Below are 23,768 nucleotides of genomic sequence, written 5' to 3'. Positions count from 1 at the left end.
GAGAGAGGTATATTAACGTCTAGCAAAAGTCCACGAGGGTCTATGGGACAAGAAGATTACGGTCTCCAGCCGCGTCTCATATTGGTAAGTGAGACGAGGTCTCAACGCAAGGTCCTGGGTTGGAGTTGCCCTAACTACGGCCTGGGAGCAACATCGAAGGGATCATGCAAATTCTTGTTTTTCTCTCTCCCCACCCCCCCCCCCCCCCCCCCAGGGAGAGGGGGTTGTGCAAAATGAAAATTTCCTGGTAGCAACGTCGAAGGGGTCATGCAAATTTTTTTGTTTTTGTTTTGTTTTACTGAACGGTCATCTGTCCAGATCTGGGCCTCAAAAAAGGTTGCTGCATCCCATGACCGCTGGGTTTACAACAGAATCAAAGAGCACACACTTCATCTGGGGATCCTGAAAATGGGCTTGCAAGCACTGCCTCACCATTTTTTTTCTTTTTTCTTTTTTCTTTTGTGGGAGAGAGAGAGAGAGAGAGAGAGAGAGAGAGAGAGAGAGCTTACTAATTGCTTTAGCTATCTTGAACAGCATATGCAAACCTTCAATGTTTTCAAGATCCTCACAGATTGTGAATAATTCCACCAGCTTAAGAAGGAAGTTTGGCTGCAACCCAACACAAAGATTTTAGATTGAAGAGAATACTTCTAAGAATCCTACAGTTCATAGTTAAAACAGTCAATGTTGTTGGAAGGCTCCACAATGATCTCTATCCATCTATGCACACTGCACAGACAATGTGGTGCTACCCACGCTGCCATTTAAGGTCAAGCCTCTACACAGACTATATCCTCATGCTCATTCATGAATTGCAGATGCACTGACAACACATCCATCAGCCAGCAGTGGACCCATTCATGTCAAGACACAAGCAAGGTAGAACACAGAGCTATACATTATGTGACACGAGGACAGCCCTCCGTGCACATGGAAAGGCAGAAATACATGGTTTGTATGAAAATACATAATTAAAAAAGCACTTCAAAGAAAAAAAGGCTTTTTGTCCTTTCGATATTGATCGTTGGATTCAATCTATACAGTCATAGTAAGTGGTGGTGGCGCACATGTTCACTCAAATGTACTTTTCTCCAACCAACCCACTGCCTTGTAAGAAGGGTTAGCCCATCTTTGGATCATCGATTCAGACAATTTTACGCATGTATGAAATTACTCAAGATAGACTCACGATAATGCCTGTAGGGCCAAGCATTCTTCTTGTGAGCCACCAATGCACCCTTCTTCTTGTGCACACCAAACAAAAGAGTGATGATAGAGCATGAATATTGTGTATGGAGCCACATATCTCGTCCTTGATAGATTATCTTTTCCATTCATAGATAATAATGCTTCAAAAAACAGAAAAAAGGGAACTATTGCTCCTGATGGTGTCACATAAACTCAAGTGTGGTCGGAAACTAAACCATACAGCTTTTAGAAGCTACAAAATTAAACCTTACAAAAGTTGCTTACATCTTTCACGATGAGGGAGCCTATTTGATCTCGATCCAAAAACGAAACAAATGCATCTGTGAGAATCTACAAGGAAAAAGGCATAGCATCAAAATTATGCATTACAGGAGAAATACAAGAGGAACTTAATCTCAAACAGTGACTGCATCTCAAGTTAGAACCACCACTCCACACCATTTTGCTCAAACTTTTGTGGCAATGACTAAACTCTAGTTACAAGAAAATGCCAAAAACATAAATTCCCCAGGCCGAAGCATTTGTTTAGGGAGTCCTTAGGCCTGAAAAGCATTTTTTACAAGGAAGTGAACACAAAGCTCATTGGAATCAAATTTTTCAACAATTTACAGAAAAGATCAAATGCATCCCAGGAAGTCCAATCGTCTTGGAAATGTTCTTGGTCAAAAAGGACTTCCTTATCAGTTTTCACTGTTTAGCTCACTCTAGTTCACCTTACAAAGTTTAGTCTTCAAGAGATATGACAAGTACACGGATTTGAAAAATTCCGTGCACAATGGACTCACGCACTGAAAGCCACGAGAGATCAACACTTTTTCGTACATGATGTTTCTAAAAAGACCCGTTATGTATACTAAGAAACCATAAGTCAACACTTGTCCATTACATGCATGATGCCATTATTCATGAATATCATGACATGAACAATACCTTGGAGAAGCCAGAGCCACAATTTTACTGGCCTAAAATGAGCAGGGGCGTATTCACTTAAGTGGCACATAGTCCGATTTGCCATAAGTGTCAAATCCCACTGGATCTCCTCGTGATCGTTCCTGGTACGAGACTCAAATCCTGCAAACAAACAAACAAACAACAAGGGGGTGCAGGCCTGACTCACCTCCCAACCATGACAGCCGTGGGCAAGCCCACAGTCTTGGCTGTCCCCACTCAGCCACGAGCTGAGCTAACTAGGTTGACGTACCGACCAATCTCCTCTTCGTGACGTCCCATACCGCCACAAAGTGTCACCAGCTTGGACATTTCCCAGTCTGAAAGGGGTCTGGTGGACTCCAGGATGTTTAAATATTTGGAAAGTACAAGCTTTCGGAGTGGGGGATTATCCTAGAATACAAAGGACCACACTCCTAAAATTTAGGAGAGTTGCTATTTTTGGCCCGACTCTAATGGAAATTCTGTTCACGTCATTACATCTGGAATTGAGCAGATACCAAGAGTTGGCAAAGTGCCTATGACAGAATGTCTACCAGTTGGGATATTTTTAGAGATAAAGTTTATGGAAGGACCCATCTTTTAGATTGGGACAAGTGGCAAGAAAGTGGACCAAAGTGAGACAAGTGGCCTGACACTTGTTAGAAAGTGGATCAAAGTGAGACAAGTGGCCTCACACTAGTCACTTCAGCTATTGTGTGACTCTCCACTTGTCATTGTAGCCTTCTCTTGCCATTTTAGCTCATGGGAGGCCAAATCTATAAATTGGAGCCCTCTCTCTTCATTAATGAAGGCTCTCTTGCTGCACACTAGCCTCTACCACCGTTAAGAGGCTGCCCTAATGATGGCTACTCTCTTTCTCTCTCTCTTGAAGGCTGCCCATGAAGAATACCGACTGTTGGGGACTGTTTTGGAGGCTTCCATCGCGAAGAAATACTGAAGCTTCTGTACTTGCTGTACCTGATGTACCAGCCATCGTACCAACTGTACCAGCCACTGTACCTGCTGTACCAGCCCTTGTACCGGCTGTACCAGCTTCTATACTTGTTGTACCACCCATTGTACCGGCTGTACCGACTTCTATACTTGCTGTACCTACTGTACCAACCATCGTACCGGCTGTACCGGCTGTTGTACCTGCTGTACCGGCTGAATGGAGAGTTGTACTTGCTGTACCCTTTCTATTGCATGAAGACCCGTGGTTTTTGGGGAAGAATCAGTACCCACACGAAGGCATATGGATTATATTGTTGGCTCGGCATTTCTACAGCCTATGTTCCGGCTTGGTTGCCTCGTGTTGGGCTGTGTTATGGCATTTGTAGATGGATAATCCGGCATCTCCCGTGGGGAGAATAAGGCCCTCAAAGCTTGTACATGATATTATTCTCCTTGGGTAATAAAATACTCCAAGGGGGGGGTCGGCCCATTCTGGCCTCTATGTGGTGTCACACGTGCAAGCTCCATTTTCAGCATTTGTGGATGTTTTGTCCAGCTTTATGTTTTATGCAAAGTGATGATGGATATGTGTTAAGGCTGTGGCCATGTTTAATTGTTTTAATATGCATTGATGGTATCAACAAGTGTGTCAAAGGCCCTAGTCCCCCGGGCACCCACCGCGAGTTACATTGGTATCAGAGCATAGGCTTTCTTGGAAGCAGAGGCTTCTTTCTATCAATAAGGAAGAGAAAAGATCTCAAGTGGGGACCACACTTACCATCGTTGCTATTAAACATGGCCAGCCACTTCAGAGCCTATGAAGCAAGAGCATGAGCAATAGACAGCTTGGTCTAAGGATTTATGAATTCACAAAATTTATCTTGGAAGTATGGAGTTGGCTTTATGTGCACACGTTTAGCACTCATTGTGGATTATATTATCAAGCTTACAGGCAAGCTATATGGAGATATATCTCAGGATATCTTAAGGATATGGTGACGAGATATTTCTTTTGGCTTCATGACCAATCTAGCAAAGAAAAGCTAAGTATACTTTGAGTTTGCAAAGTTGGTGCTTTGGCTATTTACTATGAAGTGTTTTTGATGTTCACTAACCCTTGTATAGCTATGCAAGGAGAAAGGTGTTGTTATTTGCCTTGAGATGGTTTCAGGGAAACATTGTTTATGGCTCCCTTTAATGGGATGAATTCTTTTCATGGCTCCCTTTATTGGGATGGATTATATCCATGGAGATTTCTTTCTTGGACGAGATTTATATAGATATTGGGCTTCACAAGCAATTTCTATGGACGAATCTGTCCGAGTTTATAGAGAAGAAATCTTTGGATATATCATGGATATGATGCTTTTATGGATAAAATCCACCTCTACTCAAGGTGTGTAGTTAGCACGGAGTATGTGGTAAGAGTTATGGTATACAAGGATTATGGTATACAGGTCTATGGATTCCTAGACTTCTTTTCTAGGGATTTGGATCCATCCTCAAGTTTATGGATTATGTTTATGGCTCCTTTTTACTGGGATGGATTATTCTTTATTTGGGATGCATTGGACTTATGAAACTCATGATTCACATACCCTGTGTAGTGTTCTCTTGTCCCACGTGCTCTCTTGAAGATTGTTTCTACCATGTGAGGGTGGAACAATAGAGAGCAAATGGAAGAGAACATGGACACTTCAAAGGGTAGTGACAAGCACAACATACCCTGTGTAGTGTTCTCTTGTCCTACGTGCTCTCTTGAAGATTGTTTCTACCATGTGAGGGTGGAACAATAGAGAGCAGACGGAAGGGAACATGGACACTTCAAAGGGTAGTGGGTGGAACAATAGAGAGCAGATGGAAGGGAACATGGGCACTTGAGAGGGTAGTGTGAGTTGGTGGCCGAAATGCCTACAAACTATTGGTGGCCGAAATGCCTATAAACTATGTGTAGCAGAAATGCTTATGGAACACCAGGTTATCTATGCCTGCGAGTGATTGTTTTATCTTGTTACTTGAGCCCACCTCTCACCCAAGGTGTGTGGTCAGAGTACCAACACGAAGTGCAAGTGGTAAAGTGGACATGACGCCTGGTTGGCACGGAACTTATATCTATGCCAAGGATCATGTGGACCGATGCCTTACTGGCAAGAGACTTGTTTTGTCTCGCCCATTTACTTGGGACATGGATTATGATATCTGGACTTATGGGACTGTTTTGTCTCGTCCATTTACTTGGAACATGGATTATGATATCTGGACTTATGGGACTGTTTTGTCTCGCCCATTTACTTGGGACATGGATTATGATATCTGGACTTATGGGACTGATTTGTCTCGCCCATTTATCTTGGGACATGATTATGATATCTGGACTTATGGGACTGTTTTTGTCTCACCCATTTATCTTGGGACATGATTTTGATATTGGTATTATGGAGACTTATTTAGTCTCACCCATTTCTTTGGGACATGGATTCTTCAGTTATATTGGATTTTTGAGACTGTCTTGTCTCGCCCAATCGATGGGACATGATTATATCTTGAATATATGGCTTGAAGCTTAAAGTTGCAGACAACTTTTAAGAAGTTGGGGAGGATGTCACCAGCCTGGACATTTCCCAGTCTGAAAGGGGTCTGGTGGACTCCAGGGTGTTTAAATATTTGGAAAGTACAAGCTTTGAGAATGGGAGATTATCCTAGAATACAAAGGACCACACTCCTAAAATTTAGGAGAGTTGCTATTTTTGGCCCGACTCCAATGGAAATTCTGTTCGCGTCATTACATCTGGAATTGAGCAGATACCAAGAGTTGGCAAAGTGCCTATGACAGAATGTCTACCAGTTGGGATATTTTTAGAGATAAAGTTTATGGAAGGACTCGTCTTTTAGATTGGGACAATAGAAAGTGGACCAAAGTGAGACAAGTGGCCTGACACTTGTTAGAAAGTGGATCAAAGTGAGACAAGTGGCCTCACACTTGTCACTTCAGCTATTGTGTGGCTCTCCACTTGTCATTGTAGCCTTCTCTTGCCATTTTAGCTCATGGGAGGCCAAATCTATAAATTGGAGCCCTCTCTCTTCATTAATGAAGGCTCTCTTGCTGCACACTAGCCTCTACCACCGTTACAGGCTGCCCTAATGATGGCTACTCTCTTTCTCTCTCTCTTGAAGGCTGCCCATGAAGAATACCGGCTGTTGGGGACTGTTTTGGAGGCTTCCATCGCGAAGAAATACTGAAGCTTCTGTACTTGATGTACCTGCTGTACCAGCCACCGTACCAACTGTACCAGCCACTGTACCTGCTGTACCAGCCCTTGTACCGGCTGTACCAGCTTCTATACTTGCTGTACCACCCATTGTACCGGCTGTACCGACTTCTATACTTGCTGTACCTGCTGTACCAGCCATCGTACCGACTGTACCGACTGTTGTACCTGCTGTACCGGCTGAATGGAGAGTTGTACTTGCTGTACCCTTTCTATTGCATGAAGACCCGTGGTTTTTGGGGAAGAATCAGTACCCACACGGAGGCATATGGATTATATTGTTGGCTCGGCATTTCTACAGCCTATGTTCCGGCTTGGTTGCCTCGTGTTGGGCTGTGTTATGGCATTTGTATATGGATAATCCGGCATCTCCCGTGGGGAGAATAAGGCCCTCAAAGCTTGTACATGATATTATTCTCCTTGGGTAATAAAATACTCCAAGGGGGGGGTCGGCCCATTCTGGCCTCTATGTTGTGTCACACGTGCAAGCTCCATTTTCAGCATTTGTGGATGTTTTGTCCAGCTTTATGTTTCATGCAAAGTGATGATGGATATGTGTTAAGGCTGTGGCCATGTTTAATTGTTTTAATATGCATTGATGGTATCAACAAGTGTGTCAAAGGCTCTAGTCCCCCGGGCACCCGCCGCGAGTTACACGAAGCTACCCTCGCGGGCCTTGAGATTGCTGCCGGCCTCGGCTACGTAAAGCAGGTGCACGTTTGCACTAGATCCAGGCTCCAAGACCATAGAGCTCTCACAAACTCGCGAGACTCTCTATATATCAATAACTAACCTTGGCCACCCTTTTATAGGCTCTTGGCCGGTCATCATCGGGCGTCCACACTTGGGCGCCCGCCCATCCATACTTGGGTGCCCGCTCGTTAGTCTATCCCTAACTCAGCTCACCAATCAGCCTGCCTAGCTCCAAGCTTCCCCAAACCTCGAAGCTAGTCTTGCATGCGTGTAGCACACAGTAGATACGCACTGTGCACATGACATACTCCCCTTCCTCTAAGAGCTCACTCCTGAGCTTACTAAAAAGCCAGTGTAATCTCTCTGAAGAGTAGTCAATGTCTCCCATGTAGCGTCCTCCTCAACACGATCCTTCCACTTGATCTTGTATTCCGTGATAAGCGTATTACGCAATCTTCTTTCACGAAATCCAAGAATCTTTTCAAGTTTGTGCGGAACAAATGTCATGTCCTTGACATCTATAATTTCTTGAGGAGTAACTAACTGATCTGTTCCACCCAGTACTTCCTTAAGTCTAAGGACATGAAATACAGGATGAACTTTCACATGAGAAGGCAAATCCAATTCATATGCAACTGAACCAATCCGTCGTGTAATATGAAATGGTCCACAGTATCTACGGGATAATTTCGGAGATCGACCTGTCCGTAAAGTCTCGGAATCTTTCGGAACTCACAAATACACCATCGTTCCTTCAGAGAACTCTCTGGGTGAACGATGTCTATTAGAATAAAATCTGTCTCGGTCTTGAGCACTTCTAATGGATTCCTTCGCAACTTGTAACATTTCCTGCATATCTTGCAAAAAATTACGTGCTGCATCATGCTGAAGTCCTGAGAATCCTACTGTAACAGGTGATCTAGGTTGAAAACCATACATAAGCATGCAAGGAGTAAAACCTGTACTCGTATGCTTAGTACTGTTATATGCAAATTCTAACATAGGAAGATAATCCTCCCATGAACTCTATCTTTTGGATACATATGCTCAAAGCATATCCTCCAAAATTTGATTCACTCTTTCAGTCTGGCCATCAGATTGAGGATGATCAAAGGAACTCAAATTCAAAGTTGTTTCCAACTTCTCAAAAACAAGTTTCCAAAAATCACTCGTAAACTTAGAGTCCCTATCACTGACTATGTCCTGCGGTAACCCGTACAGTCTAAACAATTGCTCGATAAACTGCCGTGCTAATTACGTAGCTGTAATAGTCTTCCGGATCGGTAAAAATCTAGCCATTTTTATCAAGCGATCTACCACAATCCAAATAGAATCGTGGCCTTGATGTGTTCTTGGCAATCCGGTAATAAAGTCCATGGAAATACTTTCCCATTTATTACCTGGGATTTGTAAAGGATGCAACAACCCAACCTGTCTAAAGCGTTCGGCTTTATTTACCTAACAAATCGAACACTTAAGAACATAATCTTCTACATACCCTTTCATCTTTGGCCAATAAAAAGTGTGTTTCACTAATGATAACGTCCTGTGTACCCCAGGGTGTCCAGCAGAAGGGGCGTCGTGACACTCCTTAAGAATCTTGGACTTAATGTCCGGGATCTGTGATACACAAATTTTGTCATTACGGAATAGTAAACCATTCCGAATCATCCACTGGCCTCCTGCAGCCTGAATGGTAGGCGGTTCAGTCATTGAGTCTTGGTCAATCAATGAGCTCCCGTCCTGGATCTTCTGCCAAAATGGACCAAAATAACTATCAGTCTTGCAAAGCCCTCTCAATGACTGAAATAAGTCAGTAGAAATCTCGGTGAACGAGAAAGTATTCACCTCTCGAATTCGACTAAGCACATCTGCAACACTATTCATGGACCCTTTCCGATAACGGATCTCAAAATCAAAATCTTGCATTAACTCCGCCCAACGAGCTTTCCTTCCTCTCAAATCATCCGCATCACACACATACTTGATTGACTAATGATCAGTCAATACCACAAACTTGGAGCCATATAAATAATGTCTCCAAACCTTGAGAGCATGAATCACAGCATAAAGCTCTTTCTCAAGGGTTGGCCAACGAGATTGAGTGTCGTCTCTAGCTTTTTACTTTCAAAAGCAACCGGTCTACCATCTTGAAATAAAGCAGCCCCGATAGACTGGCATCAGTTTCAAGAACATAAGGCCGACTAGGATCGGGTAATGCTAAGATAGGTGCTTCCTTGACTTTATCTTTCAAAAGTTTGAAGGCCATATCCAAATCGTTATTCCAAGTGATAGGCTGATTTGACTTACGTCCACGACCTTTCAATAAGTCGGTCATCGGTAGTGTGAGCTGAGAGTACTCCCGCACAGATTTCCGAAGAAAAACTACAAAACCGAGAAAAGAACGAAGTTGTTTCACTGTTCGCGGTATAGGCCAGTCCAGAACCTTCTGAACTCGGTTATAGTCAATGCTCAATCCATCTCTCTTGTGTCCCAAGTAAATGATTTCTGTCATAAAGAACTCACATTTACTTAATTTAGCATATAGTCGATTATGTCTTAAAATAGATAAGACAATCGTAAGGTGTCTAACATGATCCTCAAGAGTATGACTATGTATCAAAATATCATCCAAGAACACCACCACAAATTTTTCCAAATGTTCACGAAAAAGATCGTTCATTATTTGTGAGAAAGTGACTGGAGCATTGGTTAACCCAAAAGGTAATACGAGAAACTCGTAATGGCGATACCTAGTCCGAAAGGCGGTTCTTTCGACATGCCTTTCATGAATACGTATCTGGTGATAGCCAGTACGTAAATCTATCTTCGTGAAATATTTCGCTCCTGCTAACCCGTCAATCAGGTCATCTGATCTAGGAAGAGGATAACGGTTCTTAATTGTCAGCTTGTTCAATCTCTTGTAATCTATACACATTCTCCAGGTGTTGTCCTTCTTTCTCCTAAGCAACACAGGTGCACCCCAAGGTGATTTACTTGGACGGATCTGACCCATCCTCAAATAATCTTCGAGTTGTTTAGCCAACCCATCTTCCTCGGCTTGGCTCATCCTGTAAGGTGGAATACTGACAGGATGAGCACCAAGGATCAAGTCAATATGATGATCTACTGCCCGTTCAGGTGGTAAACCCTATGGCAGTTCCTTAGAAAATACGTCTTGAAACAAATCAAGTATCTTCTGTAATTCGTTGCTTTCAAACACACTTAATTCATTGACATCCATGAAAGGTATGAGAAATGAAGAAAGTGAAATCAATACACAATGGAAAGCGGTATACAAAGAAGAATCCATTATATTTCCAAAATCAATTGTATTTACAAGAGGTCCCTGAGAGGGATGAATACAGTCACCTAAAATACTATACTGGATGTCCCTATGCTGAAAAGAAAAAATATGACTAGACCAATCTATCTGGACTTGAAGAGTCTTAAATCACTCAATCCCTAATAACAAGTCTACATTTTCTAGTTGCATAACATAGCATTCCAGAGTATCTTTGTAGTCCTGAATCTCGATTGGAAGCATCTCCACCTTTCGATCCCATACTTGCCTTCCCGCAGGTAGGCGTACCTCATAGGTATGATCGCTGAGTGTCGTATCAAGACTCAATTTCTGCACAAGTTTGTAGTTAACAAAGTTGTGTGAGCTGCCAGAGTCTAGAAGAATGTGAATCTTATGGCCATTCACTTCTCCATAAACTCGGAGAAGATACTGCAAGCCAAATACTTTAGAGTTGAACAGACAATTAGAACAAGTACTAGGGCGAGAAAGTACAGTAATTGACGTACATGTCAAATCCCACTGGATCTCCTCGTGATTATTCTTGGTACGAGACTCGAATCCTGTAAACAAACAAACCAACAACAAGGAGGTGCAGGCCTGACTCACCTCCCAACCATGACAGCCATGGGCAAGCCCACAGTCTTGGCTGTCCCCACCGAGCCACGAGCTGAGCTAACTAGGTTGACGTACCAACCAATCTCCTCTTCGTGACGGCCCATACCGCCACGAAGCTACCCTCGCGGGCCCACAATCTTGGCTATCCCCACCGAGCCACGAGTTGAGCTAACTAGGTTGACGTACCGACCAATCTCCTCTTCGTGACGTCCCATACCGCCACGAAGCTACCCTCGCAGGCCTCGAGATTGCTGCCGGCCTCGGCTGCCATAGTTTCCACGAGTTTCGGAAACGGGGGTGCGGAGCACGGCGGGAAACGGAGTTTCGGAGTTTCGGCCTTCGGGAAGAAACGGAGAAACGGAGTTTCGGTTTTAGGGTTTAATACATACATATATGATTAAAAAAAACATTACAAAAGCTTGAAAAATACATCTTTGCTCAAGTTCAATGTCAGACTCAAATGATAGATCAAAATGTTAGATGGCAAAGGTGGAGGCCCCAAGTAGAGAGGTAGAGGGCGTGGTAGAGGGCTGATGTGGAGGTAGAGGAGTAGAGGGCAAGGTAGATGGGTAGAGCAGCTCCAAACAGGCGGCGGAAAGAAGGCGCAAAATGCCGGCGAAAGAGAGCACGCGGGTTTCTAAACCCTGGAAAAAATAAAACTTGGAAACGCCGTTTCCGTTTCTGGAAACGTTTCCGAAACGTTTCCACGTTTCGGTCGTCCAGAAACGCCGTTTCTGGAAACTATGTCGGCTACATAAAGCAACACTAGATCCAGGCTCCAAGACCATAGAGCTCTCACAAACTCGCGAGACTCTATATATCCCAATAACTAACCTTGGCCACCCTTTTATAGGCTCTTGGCCGATCATCGGGCGTCCACACTTGGACGCCCGCCCGTTTATACTTGGGTGCCCGCCCGTTAGTCTATCCCTAACTCAGCTCGTCAATCAGCTTGCCTAGCTCCAAGCTTCCCCAAACCTCGAAGCTAGTCTTGTGTGCGTGTAGCACACGGTAGATACACAATGTGCACATGACATACACTCGTTACGCATGTGTCCTTTTTCTTCACAGATAAAACAAAGTCATTTCTTCTTCGCTGGTGTCGAACTTGAATTCTTCGAAGGTTGGTCCGAAGACTTTCCTTCAATCGTGTTAGCCATAGGTGCGGAGAACTTTCTTTTATGCTTGTTCCCCTGCTCGGTAACGGGTTTCAACTTGGAAGAGACCATTGTATCATCATAGATACGAGCTGAATGAATGGCCTCGTCCAATGTTTTGCATTTGTTATTTTTAACCTGTAAACGGTATGAGTCTGGTAAACCAGCTACGAAGAACCCCAAAAGAGTAGTGGGATCCATCTTTGTAGCTTTCATCTGCAAGTCCCTAAACTTCTGGAGGTAGACCTCATAAGTGAGGTGCTGCGAGGTCATGGTCAAAGCTGAAAACCGGGCAACAACATCATAATCATCCTCTTTCTTGAGGAATTCCTTCTTGAAGACGTCTTCGAAATGTGCACAAGTCGTTGGCTTAGGGTTGAGTTCCTTCCACCAAAGCAAAGCTTTGCCTGAGAGGAAACCTGCTGCTAACTGGATCTTTTTTCCATCATTGTATAGATGAAACTGAAAGCGAACTTGCCACTTATGTAGCCAAGTGTCTACGATCTCCTTGGTGCGCTGCTTTTGCTCGCCCCCGAACGGTTCCGGAGTAATGTTGGGGCCTAAAGCAGAGGCCAAGGTATCCATACGCGATAGAGTAGAGAGGATAGTGGTCAAAAGAGCGATGGAGTTCTGCAAAGCTTGCATCTGGGCTGCGATTTGTGCCTGGCATTCCGACGAAGAAGCTTCGAGAGCTACTTTGAACTCTTGGAAATCTGATTTTGACACATAATCGTCAAAAAGATCGGCATCGGTATCTTCCGTAGCTGGCAAGCCTTCGCGTTCAACAAGGGGCTCCAACTCTGATTCTTGGATCGACATCGTGAAGAGGACAAGTAGAGAGAAAATTTGATCTTTGCACAATGAAACTGCAAGGGAACTTGAGAGCTTGAGAGCTTGAAAACTTGAGAGATGTGTGGCAAGAAGCCCACTTAAGGGGTTTATATAGCTAGCCCCAAAAGCTTCTTGAGCTTTTGCTTTTGTGTTTATATATATATATATATATATATGGATATATATATTCTATTTTCTTTAAAAAAAATAAAACACCTTTAACCTTGGAGGGGGTTTTTAAACTTTTTTTAAAAAATTAATATAAAAAAAACAAAAGCACCTCAAATCAGCGAAGGCTTTCTTTGTTTTTTTTTTTTCTCATCCCTCCTGGATTTAGCGCCGCTGGCGTCACCCACCGGGCTAGAGGCATGTGCTTTTCCTGCCCGCGTCAGCCACCTCGCTGCAACCTCGCGGTCCTACCGGTGCCGCCTATGCTCACGCGGCCAGGGCGGCCTGCGCTGGCTTGCGCCCAGGCTTGGCCGACTGCACAGGCATGGCCGCCTGGCTGCATAGGCCCAGGCGTATGTGAAACCGATCCCGTCAAGTGGGAAAGACTCCGTTGGACACCCACACGCTTAATAGCACAACTTTAAAACCACAAATATGAAATGGACAACTTAAAAACAACTTGAATTTAAATGAGCAGAAATGGAAAAATGGACACCAGCACTGGGGCCGGAACGGGCCGACCCCCCCCTCAATATATGATATATTTATTGGGAGTATTTAATGAATACAATGCTCCATGGGTTCTGAGAACCAGATAATGTCCATGTACATATGAAAACAATACCAAACAAGTAGGCTCGGATTTCGATGATGAATACTCGAAGCAGTACGACCACTGGTGTGGTCCAATCGCTACAGTCCTGTGCTTTCACTGGACTCCGCAGAGAGCACCACACTGGTGTTCCGAGACCACGCACAGACAGGCGCTCTCGTACTAACGCCTGGCTCTCCCGATCTCAGCACCTTTGGACCGAGGTTCGCCCATATAGCTTGGACAACCCGGCACCGAACGGGTGTAGGCCGAGCGGGACGAATCTTTTACCAGATTTAAACATATAATACTTTACTCAAATCTGAAAATCACTTACTTGTAGATGGTTGATATGAAACCATTACTTGTAGTATGATGAAGTCTTCCAGGTGATGAAGTAGCAGTTGCCTTGTGGTGAACCACCAAGGCAGATACCTCCGTAAAAGAAAACCACAGCCACCTTATAGAATGCACAGCCTGATAGTGATGGATACACAGCCGCCTGTAGAGTAGTAAGTGCAGCCTGTGTAGAAGGGAAACGACCGGCTGTAGTGGTGCACACAGCCGCCACAATTGGTCCAGAAGCGCAGCCTGGACAGCATACAGGTGAGGTTACCAACAATAGGTGGTGGGCAGCCTGTAGCATGTGCTGTTGTAGAGCAGCCCGCCGCCTGCAGTGAGCACTAGCCCTGTAGAAGAGGAGGCGCAGCCAGCAGCCTGTAGGAGATGGCGTAGAAGAAGCAGCCGCCTCAAAGAAGCAGGCGCAGCCAGCAGCAAAGAGCACTCAGCCACCTGTAGAAGCAGTAGCAGCCGCCTGAAGGAGCAACAGTAAAACAGCCGCCTGGTGGGGTAGTAGGCGCAGCAGCAACAGGGTCAGCCGCCTGTAGAGAGTCCACGCCTCAGAGCAGCCAGCAATGATATTCAGCCGCCTGTAGAGAGGCAGGCAGCGTAGCCTGAGAGGAGCCGGAGTGCTGGTCGCCGGTAGTCTACGTGAGAAGAAGGCGAAGGGTGATGGACCAACGCAAGAAGCGATGCCTCCCACGCTTGAAGAGAGACCTTCTTTTTAATAAAATCATGTGGAGATAACCTTAGTGTTGTCCACGCTTGCATGTGGGGGATTAGTGGGGGTTGGTGACCTTGCCCACCCCCACACTCACTTAAAAGTGAGGCTCCCCACCTTGGCCCCAAAGTGGGTGCCCAAAGGGGGTGCCCACTTTTAAATAAGTGTGGACCCCTAACCTTATAAATCAAAGGGTTAGAATTTAATAACATTAAACAACATGTACTATATACTTACCACCTGTTCACATGCACTGAAACTCGTCAAAATACAGAGCACACTTCACGACTCACTGGCAGGCGTCCCCGCTCAGTAAGTAACACGTCAAGCAGGCAAACACACAAATACATGTCATGCGAAAACAGTTTCAAGCATACAAAATATGTGTGCATGTGCAAAAAGTAACATGGACATATCTCCCGTTCATGGAACATGTACAAAATATCTGTCGGCACAAAACTGGCACGACATTTATTACATAAAAACCTGGTCTTCCTATGGAGTGACAGTCCCATAGGTAAGACACAGTTCCAGGCACGAGTTTCCCTAGGTGTGACAGTCCCATAGGTAAAACACGGCACGAATACTGGCTCTTCCATGGCGTGACAGTCCCATGGATCGAACACAGTCCAGGTCATACACGGGTGGCACTGATCTGGCTCCCGTCCATACGACACCATCCTGCTAACACACGGGTGGCACCAGTCTGGCTCCCGTCCATGTCAGCAAAATACTGGCCTCTTCACATGAGACACCGGCCTGGCCTCAAGTGAACGAGACGCAAAAACTAGGAATGGACCAAATGGTCGGCCAATTGGTGACATCCCCCCGGGCTTCTAAAGAGTTGACCTCAACTTAAAAGCCTCAAGATATGCCTGCAACAATTGCGGATAATCTGCAAAATAATCCTCATTTACCCATTTGGCATCAATAGGCAAATAATTCTTAAACTTCACAAGGTATCTCCTGGAAAGCTTTCCTGCAGGTAGCTTTCTCTCCTTGTGAAAAACAATCTGTTCTGGCTGGAGGATCTCCTCAAGCTCTTCAATTTCTGGTGGATCTTCTGTGACAGGCTCATCAGGATCTGGCCCCACATATTTCCGAAATAGACTCACATGAAAAGCATTGTAAATCTTCCAATGACTAGGTAAAGCAAGTCTGTAGGACACTTCATTGATCTTGTGAATCACCTTGAAGGGTCCATAATAACGAGGAGAAAGCTTAGGATATGATCCTTCTCGTCCTGGCCTCTTCCGAAGCCTAGCCTTCTCAAATTTCAGCAATACCCAATCACCTTCTTTGACTTCCATGTCCCTTCTATGCTTGTCAGCAGCCATTTTATGCTTGTCCTGAGATCTTGCAATGGTTGTCCGCACCTGACCAAAGGCAACATCCAAGTCACGAACATATTCATCAGCTGCAAAAATCTCATCCTTTGTACGAAGGATGGGTGGCAAGACCACTCTGCCATAAATAATCTCAAACGGAGCCTTGCCCGTGGAAGCATGGATTGTATTGTTGTAGGCAAATTCAACAAGTGGAAGATACTTCTCCCATGCACTCTTCTGATCTGCCACATAACATTTCAATAAATCCAACACAGCTGAATTTGCAGCTTCACTTTGGCCATCCGTTTGGGGATGATAAGCTGATGAAAACTCAAGCTTAGTACCCATATTATCAAATAGAGCCCTCCAAAATAGGCTTGTAGTCCTGGGATCTCTATCCCCAACAATGGATTTAGGCATACCATGATGCTTGAAAATGTTAGCAAGAAAAAGCTTTACCATATGATCAGCTTTAATGGTTTTCTTGACGGGCAAGAAGTGAGCTTGCTTGCTAAACCTGTCCACAATAGTCCAAATAGCATCATTCCCATGCTGGGATCTAGGCAAATCCATAATAAAATCCATCGTAATACTTTCCCAAGGTTGCGAGGGAATAGGCAATGGCTGAAGCAAACCTGGAGGCTTTTGCCTATCAACACCTTTTGGCAAGTGATACATGCACGCACATAAGCCTCAATGTCTTTACGCATGCTTGGCCAAAAGAAATACCTCTCAATCATGCGAATAGTAGGCATAATACCTCTATGACCAGCATAAGGTGGAGCGTGACATTCGTCCATAACCTTTGGACGCAAATCCTTCACCACACATAGGCAATTATCCTTCATTAGATAACCCTCGTTGATAACATAAGAGGCATGTGAATGACCAGCCATCAAATCAGTCCATATATGGCAAAAATCAGCATCCAAATGATACAAATCTCTCATAGCAGATAGATCTCCATGAGAGGCCACTGAGACTGCAGCAATATAAGGCCTCCTAGATAGTGCATCGGCCACTACATTTTTCTTTCCTGGAGTATGCACAATCTGAAAATGAAACATGGAAAGAAAATTTGCCATTCTCATTTGCTTCTCTGAAAGCTTGGTTTGAGATAGAAAATATCTCAAGCTTTGATGATCTGTCTTGACTACAAATTCAGCCCCAAGAAGGTAGTGTTTCCAAATCTTTAAGGCGTGAATTACAGCCAAGAGCTCTTTCTCATAGATATCCATATGAAGCTCAGCATCATGCAAACGACGGCTCTCGTATGCAACTGCATGCCCTTCTTGATTTAGGACAGCTCCTATGCAATCACCACAAGCATCACATTCGACCACGAATGACTTGTGCAAGTCAGGAACAATCAATACTGGACCACATATGATCGCATGCTTGAGCTGCAAGAAAGCATCCTGTTCCTTTGAAGTCCATTTGAAAACAGTTTTCTTCTTCGTGAGATCATGTAGAGGAGTGGCAATCATAGCAAAATGCCTTATGAAACGCCTGTAATACGAACATAATCCCAGAAAACTACGTACTTGATGTACGTTTTGCAATTCGGGCCAATTCCGAATAGTCTCGATCTTTGCAGGATCCATTGTAACTCCATCTTTGGATACAATATGTCCCAGATAATGAATCTCTGAAAGGAAAAACTCACTTTTCTTGGCATTGACGAAAAGTTTATGCTTCCGCAACTCTTCGAACACTGTGACCAAATGAGTTCTGTGTTCCTGCTCATTCTTGGAGAAAACCAAGATATCATCAAAAAAGACTCCTGTAAACTTGCGATGGGGTCGGAATATCCTATCCATCATACGATTAAAAGTAGCAGGAGCATTGGTGAGACCAAAAGGCATTACCAAGAATTCATATAATCCAAAAGCTGTCCTGAATGCAGTCTTATGGACATCTTGTGGCACCACGCGTATCTGGTGATAACCACTCTTCAAATCAAGTCTGCTAAAGCAAGCCGAACCATCAAGCTTATCCAAGATATCATCAATACGTGGAATTGGAAATCTGTTCTTGATGGTAAGCTTGTTCAAAGCTCTATAGTCCACACACATACGGAATGATCCGTCCTTCTTTTGAACAAGAAGCACAGGAGAGCAGTAAGGTGAGGAACTGGGCTGAACCAAACCTTTCTCTAAAAGCTCGTTTACCTGCTTCATAATTTCTTCTTGTTGTGCAGCACTCACTCGGTATGCGGGTTTGTTAGGTGGAGAACTACCTGGCACAAGATCTATACGGTGATCTTCAGGCCTTTGGGGAGGTAATTCACCTGACAACGAGTCAGCAAAACAGTCGTTGAATGCATTAAGAAAATTCAGCCTATCATTAGACATAGTATCCACATTTTGATGATTTGGCACAAGACTATCACGCACAAAAACCAAGTACGCTGAAAGACTCTTTTTCATTGCTTTATTAATTTGGATGTGTGATACAACTGGGATGGAATCCCCTTCTTTGCCAGCATCAATAAAGTGCATGCGGCCTTTATGCATAAAGGAAATCATATTGGACTTATAGTCTTTGCGGGGCTCAAGCCTATGATGCCACGGCTTGCCCAACAATACATCACATCCATTCAAAGGAGCAACTAAGAAATGCTCATTATCAAGATAGCCCTGTATATGAATACGCAACTTCCCAATCAAAGGGGTAACCTGCACCTCTTTGCCAATAAATGCAGCTTCAGCTTCAATCTGAGGTCCCATGTTTTCAACCTCAATACCCAATGCAGCTGCCATTTGCATAGAGATGAAATTGTCAGTTGCACAGTCATCAAACATGAAAAGTGCGGGCTGATCCTTGATTTGCCCCCAAGCCTTGCAAACCATTCTCTCTTTAGCATCATGACCTGTATTACCTTGCACATCAGGAACTGCATGAACATTTGCTTTGGTGTGCTTGTCCTCGTGCTTTGGTTTGCGATCTGGGCATTGCCGAAACATGTGGTCTTTGCTACCACAAGAAAAGCATTTTCCATCCTTAGCATATTGCTCTCTTTGCTCCGGGGTTAATCCAAATTTGTTCTTTCTTGGGCCCTGTTCTTTTGATGTGTTATTTTCAGCTTTACCACCCTTGTAAGGCTCCCGGAAGTTCTTTTTAGATGGCTGTCCACCCTTTTGCTGATTTGGGGCAGCCTTGTCCTTTGCCTTGGAACCTCCTTGATCTTGCTTGATCTTGAGCACCAATTGCTCTGTAGCAAGGGCAGAAGCTGTGAGTTGCTGCAACGTATGTTTTGGGTGCAATTCAATACCCGATCTATATGCAGGTTGCAATCCAGAACGAAACTTCCTCTTTCTTTCCTCCTCAGAGATTAGCATGAAGGGAGTCACTTCCAGCAACACTTTCCAAAATTTGTTGACATACTGTTGCACACTCTCGTTATCTTTTTGTTCCAGCCTGTCCCACTTTTGAGTGAGAGTTTGCTCTGCATTGGGTGGCAAGAACTGAGCATAAAATCTGTCTTTGAATTCCTTCCAAGTAGAGATGGGATCCTTGGTGATCTTTTCGGTGATCCACCAATGGGCAGCAGTGCCTTTCAGAAACATACTAGCATGGCGCACCTTCGACTTTTCTGTAAAGTCTTCATCGCTAAAAGCAATGTCGAACTGTGCCACATAAGCTAGCACCTTAGAAGCATCATGTTCACCATGAAAGACATCAAATTTGACAGATTTATCACCTGCTTTGAACTCCTTGAGCTTCCTGGCATGAGGCTCATGGTCCTCTCTTTTTCTTTTCCCCTTATCCAACGGGGTAACCCTGTCTGCATGGGCTCCATGGGCCGTCAAAGAAGCTTCATGGGGCACGGTGGCATGTGCTCCACGAACTCGAAGCTCAGATGCATGTGACTTACCTGCATATGGCATAGTCTCTCCATGAGACAACTCAGAAGGCAAAATTTTTCTGGAAGCAGACCTGTCACCATGAGATACATATCTTGCATGCATGTGACTTTCGTGCCCTCCATGAGCACTGGCATACATAAATCTGTCAGGCTTAGTGCCTTGGGGAGAGGATGCATGTCGAGAGGTGACAGTCACCTCTTCCTTTTGCATATAAGATTTCAGCCTCTGGGATGCGGGATCTCCATGCTTCAAACGAGGTGGATTTCTGAAAATCAGCTCCCCGTCATCCCCCTCTTTGATATCACCTTTGCGAAGGAGATAGGCAAGTGCCAACTCCCTTGGTTTCTTGCCCACTTCACGAGCCATTGATTCAAAGGTTACATCAACCATAGCATCAGCCTTCCTGGCTTCAATAGCACTTTGCAGATGAGGATCTTCATGCAAAAACTTCAATTCTTGCTCTTGAGCCTGCAAAAGTTTTCTCATATGTTCCATTTCAGCTTTCATTGCATCAGGGTCTTGTTCAAGCATAACCGTCTTTCCTGGAGACAGTTGACCCTTGGATTCACTATCAAGAACCCTTTCAAGGGGCTTGTGCCTACGCAGGGCATCAAACCCACGAGAAGCACTAGAAGGACCCCTCGAATTTGGTACTTCCAAAGGGTTGCCTTGGCTGTCCATAGTGTTCAAAGTTTGCTAAAAGCGGGATGTCCAGTACACAGGTTCGTTTCCCCACTAGGAAGAGGGAAACAACCGTGCTCTGATACCAATGAAACCGATCCCGTCAAGTGGGAAAGACTCCGTTGGACACCCACACGCTTAATAGCACAACTTTAAAACCACAAATATGAAATGGACAACTTAAAAACAACTTGAATTTAAATGAGCAGAAATGGAAAAATGGACACCAGCACTGGGGCCGGAACGGGCCGACCCCCCCCTCAATATATGATATATTTATTGGGAGTATTTAATGAATACAATGCTCCATGGGTTCTGAGAACCAGATAATGTCCATGTACATATGAAAACAATACCAAACAAGTAGGCTCGGATTTCGATGATGAATACTCGAAGCAGTACGACCACTGGTGTGGTCCAATCGCTACGGTCCTGTGCTTTCACTGGACTCCGCAGAGAGCACCACACTGGTGTTCCGAGACCACGCACAGACAGGCGCTCTCGTACTAACGCCTGGCTCTCCCGATCTCAGCACCTTTGGACCGAGGTTCGCCCATATAGCTTGGACAACCCGGCACCGAACGGGTGTAGGCCGAGCGGGACGAATCTTTTACCAGATTTAAACATATAATACTTTACTCAAATCTGAAAATCACTTACTTGTAGATGGTTGATATGAAACCATTACTTGTAGTATGATGAAGTCTTCCAGGTGATGAAGTAGCAGTTGCCTTGTGGTGAACCACCAAGGCAGATACCTCCGTAAAAGAAAACCACAGCCACCTTATAGAATGCACAGCCTGATAGTGATGGATACACAGCCGCCTGTAGAGTAGTAAGTGCAGCCTGTGTAGAAGGGAAACGACCGGCTGTAGTGGTGCACACAGCCGCCACAATTGGTCCAGAAGCGCAGCCTGGACAGCATACAGGTGAGGTTACCAACAATAGGTGGTGGGCAGCCTGTAGCATGTGCTGTTGTAGAGCAGCCCGCCGCCTGCAGTGAGCACTAGCCCTGTAGAAGAGGAGGCGCAGCCAGCAGCCTGTAGGAGATGGCGTAGAAGAAGCAGCCGCCTCAAAGAAGCAGGCGCAGCCAGCAGCAAAGAGCACTCAGCCACCTGTAGAAGCAGTAGCAGCCGCCTGAAGGAGCAACAGTAAAACAGCCGCCTGGTGGGGTAGTAGGCGCAGCAGCAACAGGGTCAGCCGCCTGTAGAGAGTCCACGCCTCAGAGCAGCCAGCAATGATATTCAGCCGCCTGTAGAGAGGCAGGCAGCGTAGCCTGAGAGGAGCCGGAGTGCTGGTCGCCGGTAGTCTACGTGAGAAGAAGGCGAAGGGTGATGGACCAACGCAAGAAGCGATGCCTCCCACGCTTGAAGAGAGACCTTCTTTTTAATAAAATCATGTGGAGATAACCTTAGTGTTGTCCACGCTTGCATGTGGGGGATTAGTGGGGGTTGGTGACCTTGCCCACCCCCACACTCACTTAAAAGTGAGGCTCCCCACCTTGGCCCCAAAGTGGGTGCCCAAAGGGGGTGCCCACTTTTAAATAAGTGTGGACCCCTAACCTTATAAATCAAAGGGTTAGAATTTAATAACATTAAACAACATGTACTATATACTTACCACCTGTTCACATGCACTGAAACTCGTCAGAATACAGAGCACACTTCACGACTCACTGGCAGGCGTCCCCGCTCAGTAAGTAACACGTCAAGCAGGCAAACACACAAATACATGTCATGCGAAAACAGTTTCAAGCATACAAAATATGTGTGCATGTGCAAAAAGTAACATGGACATATCTCCCGTTCATGGAACATGTACAAAATATCTGTCGGCACAAAACTGGCACGACATTTATTACATAAAAACCTGGTCTTCCTATGGAGTGACAGTCCCATAGGTAAGACACAGTTCCAGGCACGAGTTTCCCTAGGTGTGACAGTCCCATAGGTAAAACACGGCACGAATACTGGCTCTTCCATGGCGTGACAGTCCCATGGATCGAACACAGTCCAGGTCATACACGGGTGGCACTGATCTGGCTCCCGTCCATACGACACCATCCTGCTAACACACGGGTGGCACCAGTCTGGCTCCCGTCCATGTCAGCAAAATACTGGCCTCTTCACATGAGACACCGGCCTGGCCTCAAGTGAACGAGACGCAAAAACTAGGAATGGACCAAATGGTCGGCCAATTGGTGACAGTATGGCCGCCTGGCTATGCAAGCCTAGACGCATGCCTACACAGCCCTAGGCGCCCGCCAGCACGGCCGCCTTCGTACACCTGGCCGACTACCAACCTTGCCCGGTTCGACCAGCATGCCACAATTCTCTCTCTCTCTCTCTCTCTCTCTCTCTCTCTCTCTCTCTCTCTCTCGCGCGCCAAAAGCAACGTGCCTTTTTTTTTCTGTTTTCACTCTGCAGTTCGTGCGACTGCACAAACATCATTCCTCTTCTTTGCAAAGCAAACCGACCCTTCTAGACCACAATCGCTATCATGACGGGTTCTTATGATGAAAAACACAACATACTAAATCTGGAAACAGCAGTATGCACAAAAAAACAGCAAGCTTTTTTGAACACATACCTTTCTTCGACCTCATCTTCTCTACCTACCGACTTGCTCGTTCACGAGGCATGCTCTGATACCACTGTCAAATCCCACTGGATCTCCTCGTGATCGTTCCTGGTACGAGACTCGAATCCTGCAAACAAACAAACAAACAACAAGGGGGTGCAGGCCTGACTCACCTCCCAACCATGACAGCCGTGGGCAAGCCCACAGTCTTGGCTGTCCCCAACGGAGCCACGAGCTGAGCTAACTAGATTGACGTACCGACCAATCTCCTCTTCGTGACGTCCCATACCGCCACGAAGCTACCCTCGTGGGCCTCGAGATTGCTGCCGGCCTCGGCTACGTAAAGCAGGTGCACGTCTGCATTGGCTCCAAGACCATAGAGCTCTCACAAACTCGCGAGACTCTCTATATATCAATAACTAACCTTGGCCACCCTTTTATAGGCTCTTGGCCGATCATCGGGCGTCCACACTTGGGCGCCCGCTCGTCCATACTTGGGTGCCCGCCCGTTAGTCTATCCCTAACTCA

The 23,768-nt window shown here is 45.2% G+C and overlaps 1 protein-coding gene across 1 annotated transcript in view; it reads right to left on the bottom strand.

Annotated features, from left to right (window-relative positions):
• Positions 1 to 23,768, bottom strand: part of LOC147614203 (binding protein) — a 51,081-nt gene that overhangs the window by 10,340 nt on the left and 16,973 nt on the right. The window contains exons 8-9 of the mRNA XM_086780742.1: positions 1,474 to 1,539; positions 510 to 609 (exon numbers count right to left, since the gene is read on the bottom strand). Coding sequence (XP_086636868.1) covers positions 510 to 609; positions 1,474 to 1,539 — 166 coding nt within the window. The remainder of the gene's footprint in view (positions 1 to 509; positions 610 to 1,473; positions 1,540 to 23,768) is intronic.

The sequence above is a fragment of the Cibotium barometz genome, chromosome 42 (genome assembly GCF_041138505.1).
Source record: "Cibotium barometz isolate CiBa-2024 chromosome 42, ASM4113850v1, whole genome shotgun sequence".
Taxonomy (NCBI): domain Eukaryota; kingdom Viridiplantae; phylum Streptophyta; class Polypodiopsida; order Cyatheales; family Cibotiaceae; genus Cibotium; species Cibotium barometz.
This window is presented reverse-complemented; position numbering and strand designations above follow the sequence as displayed.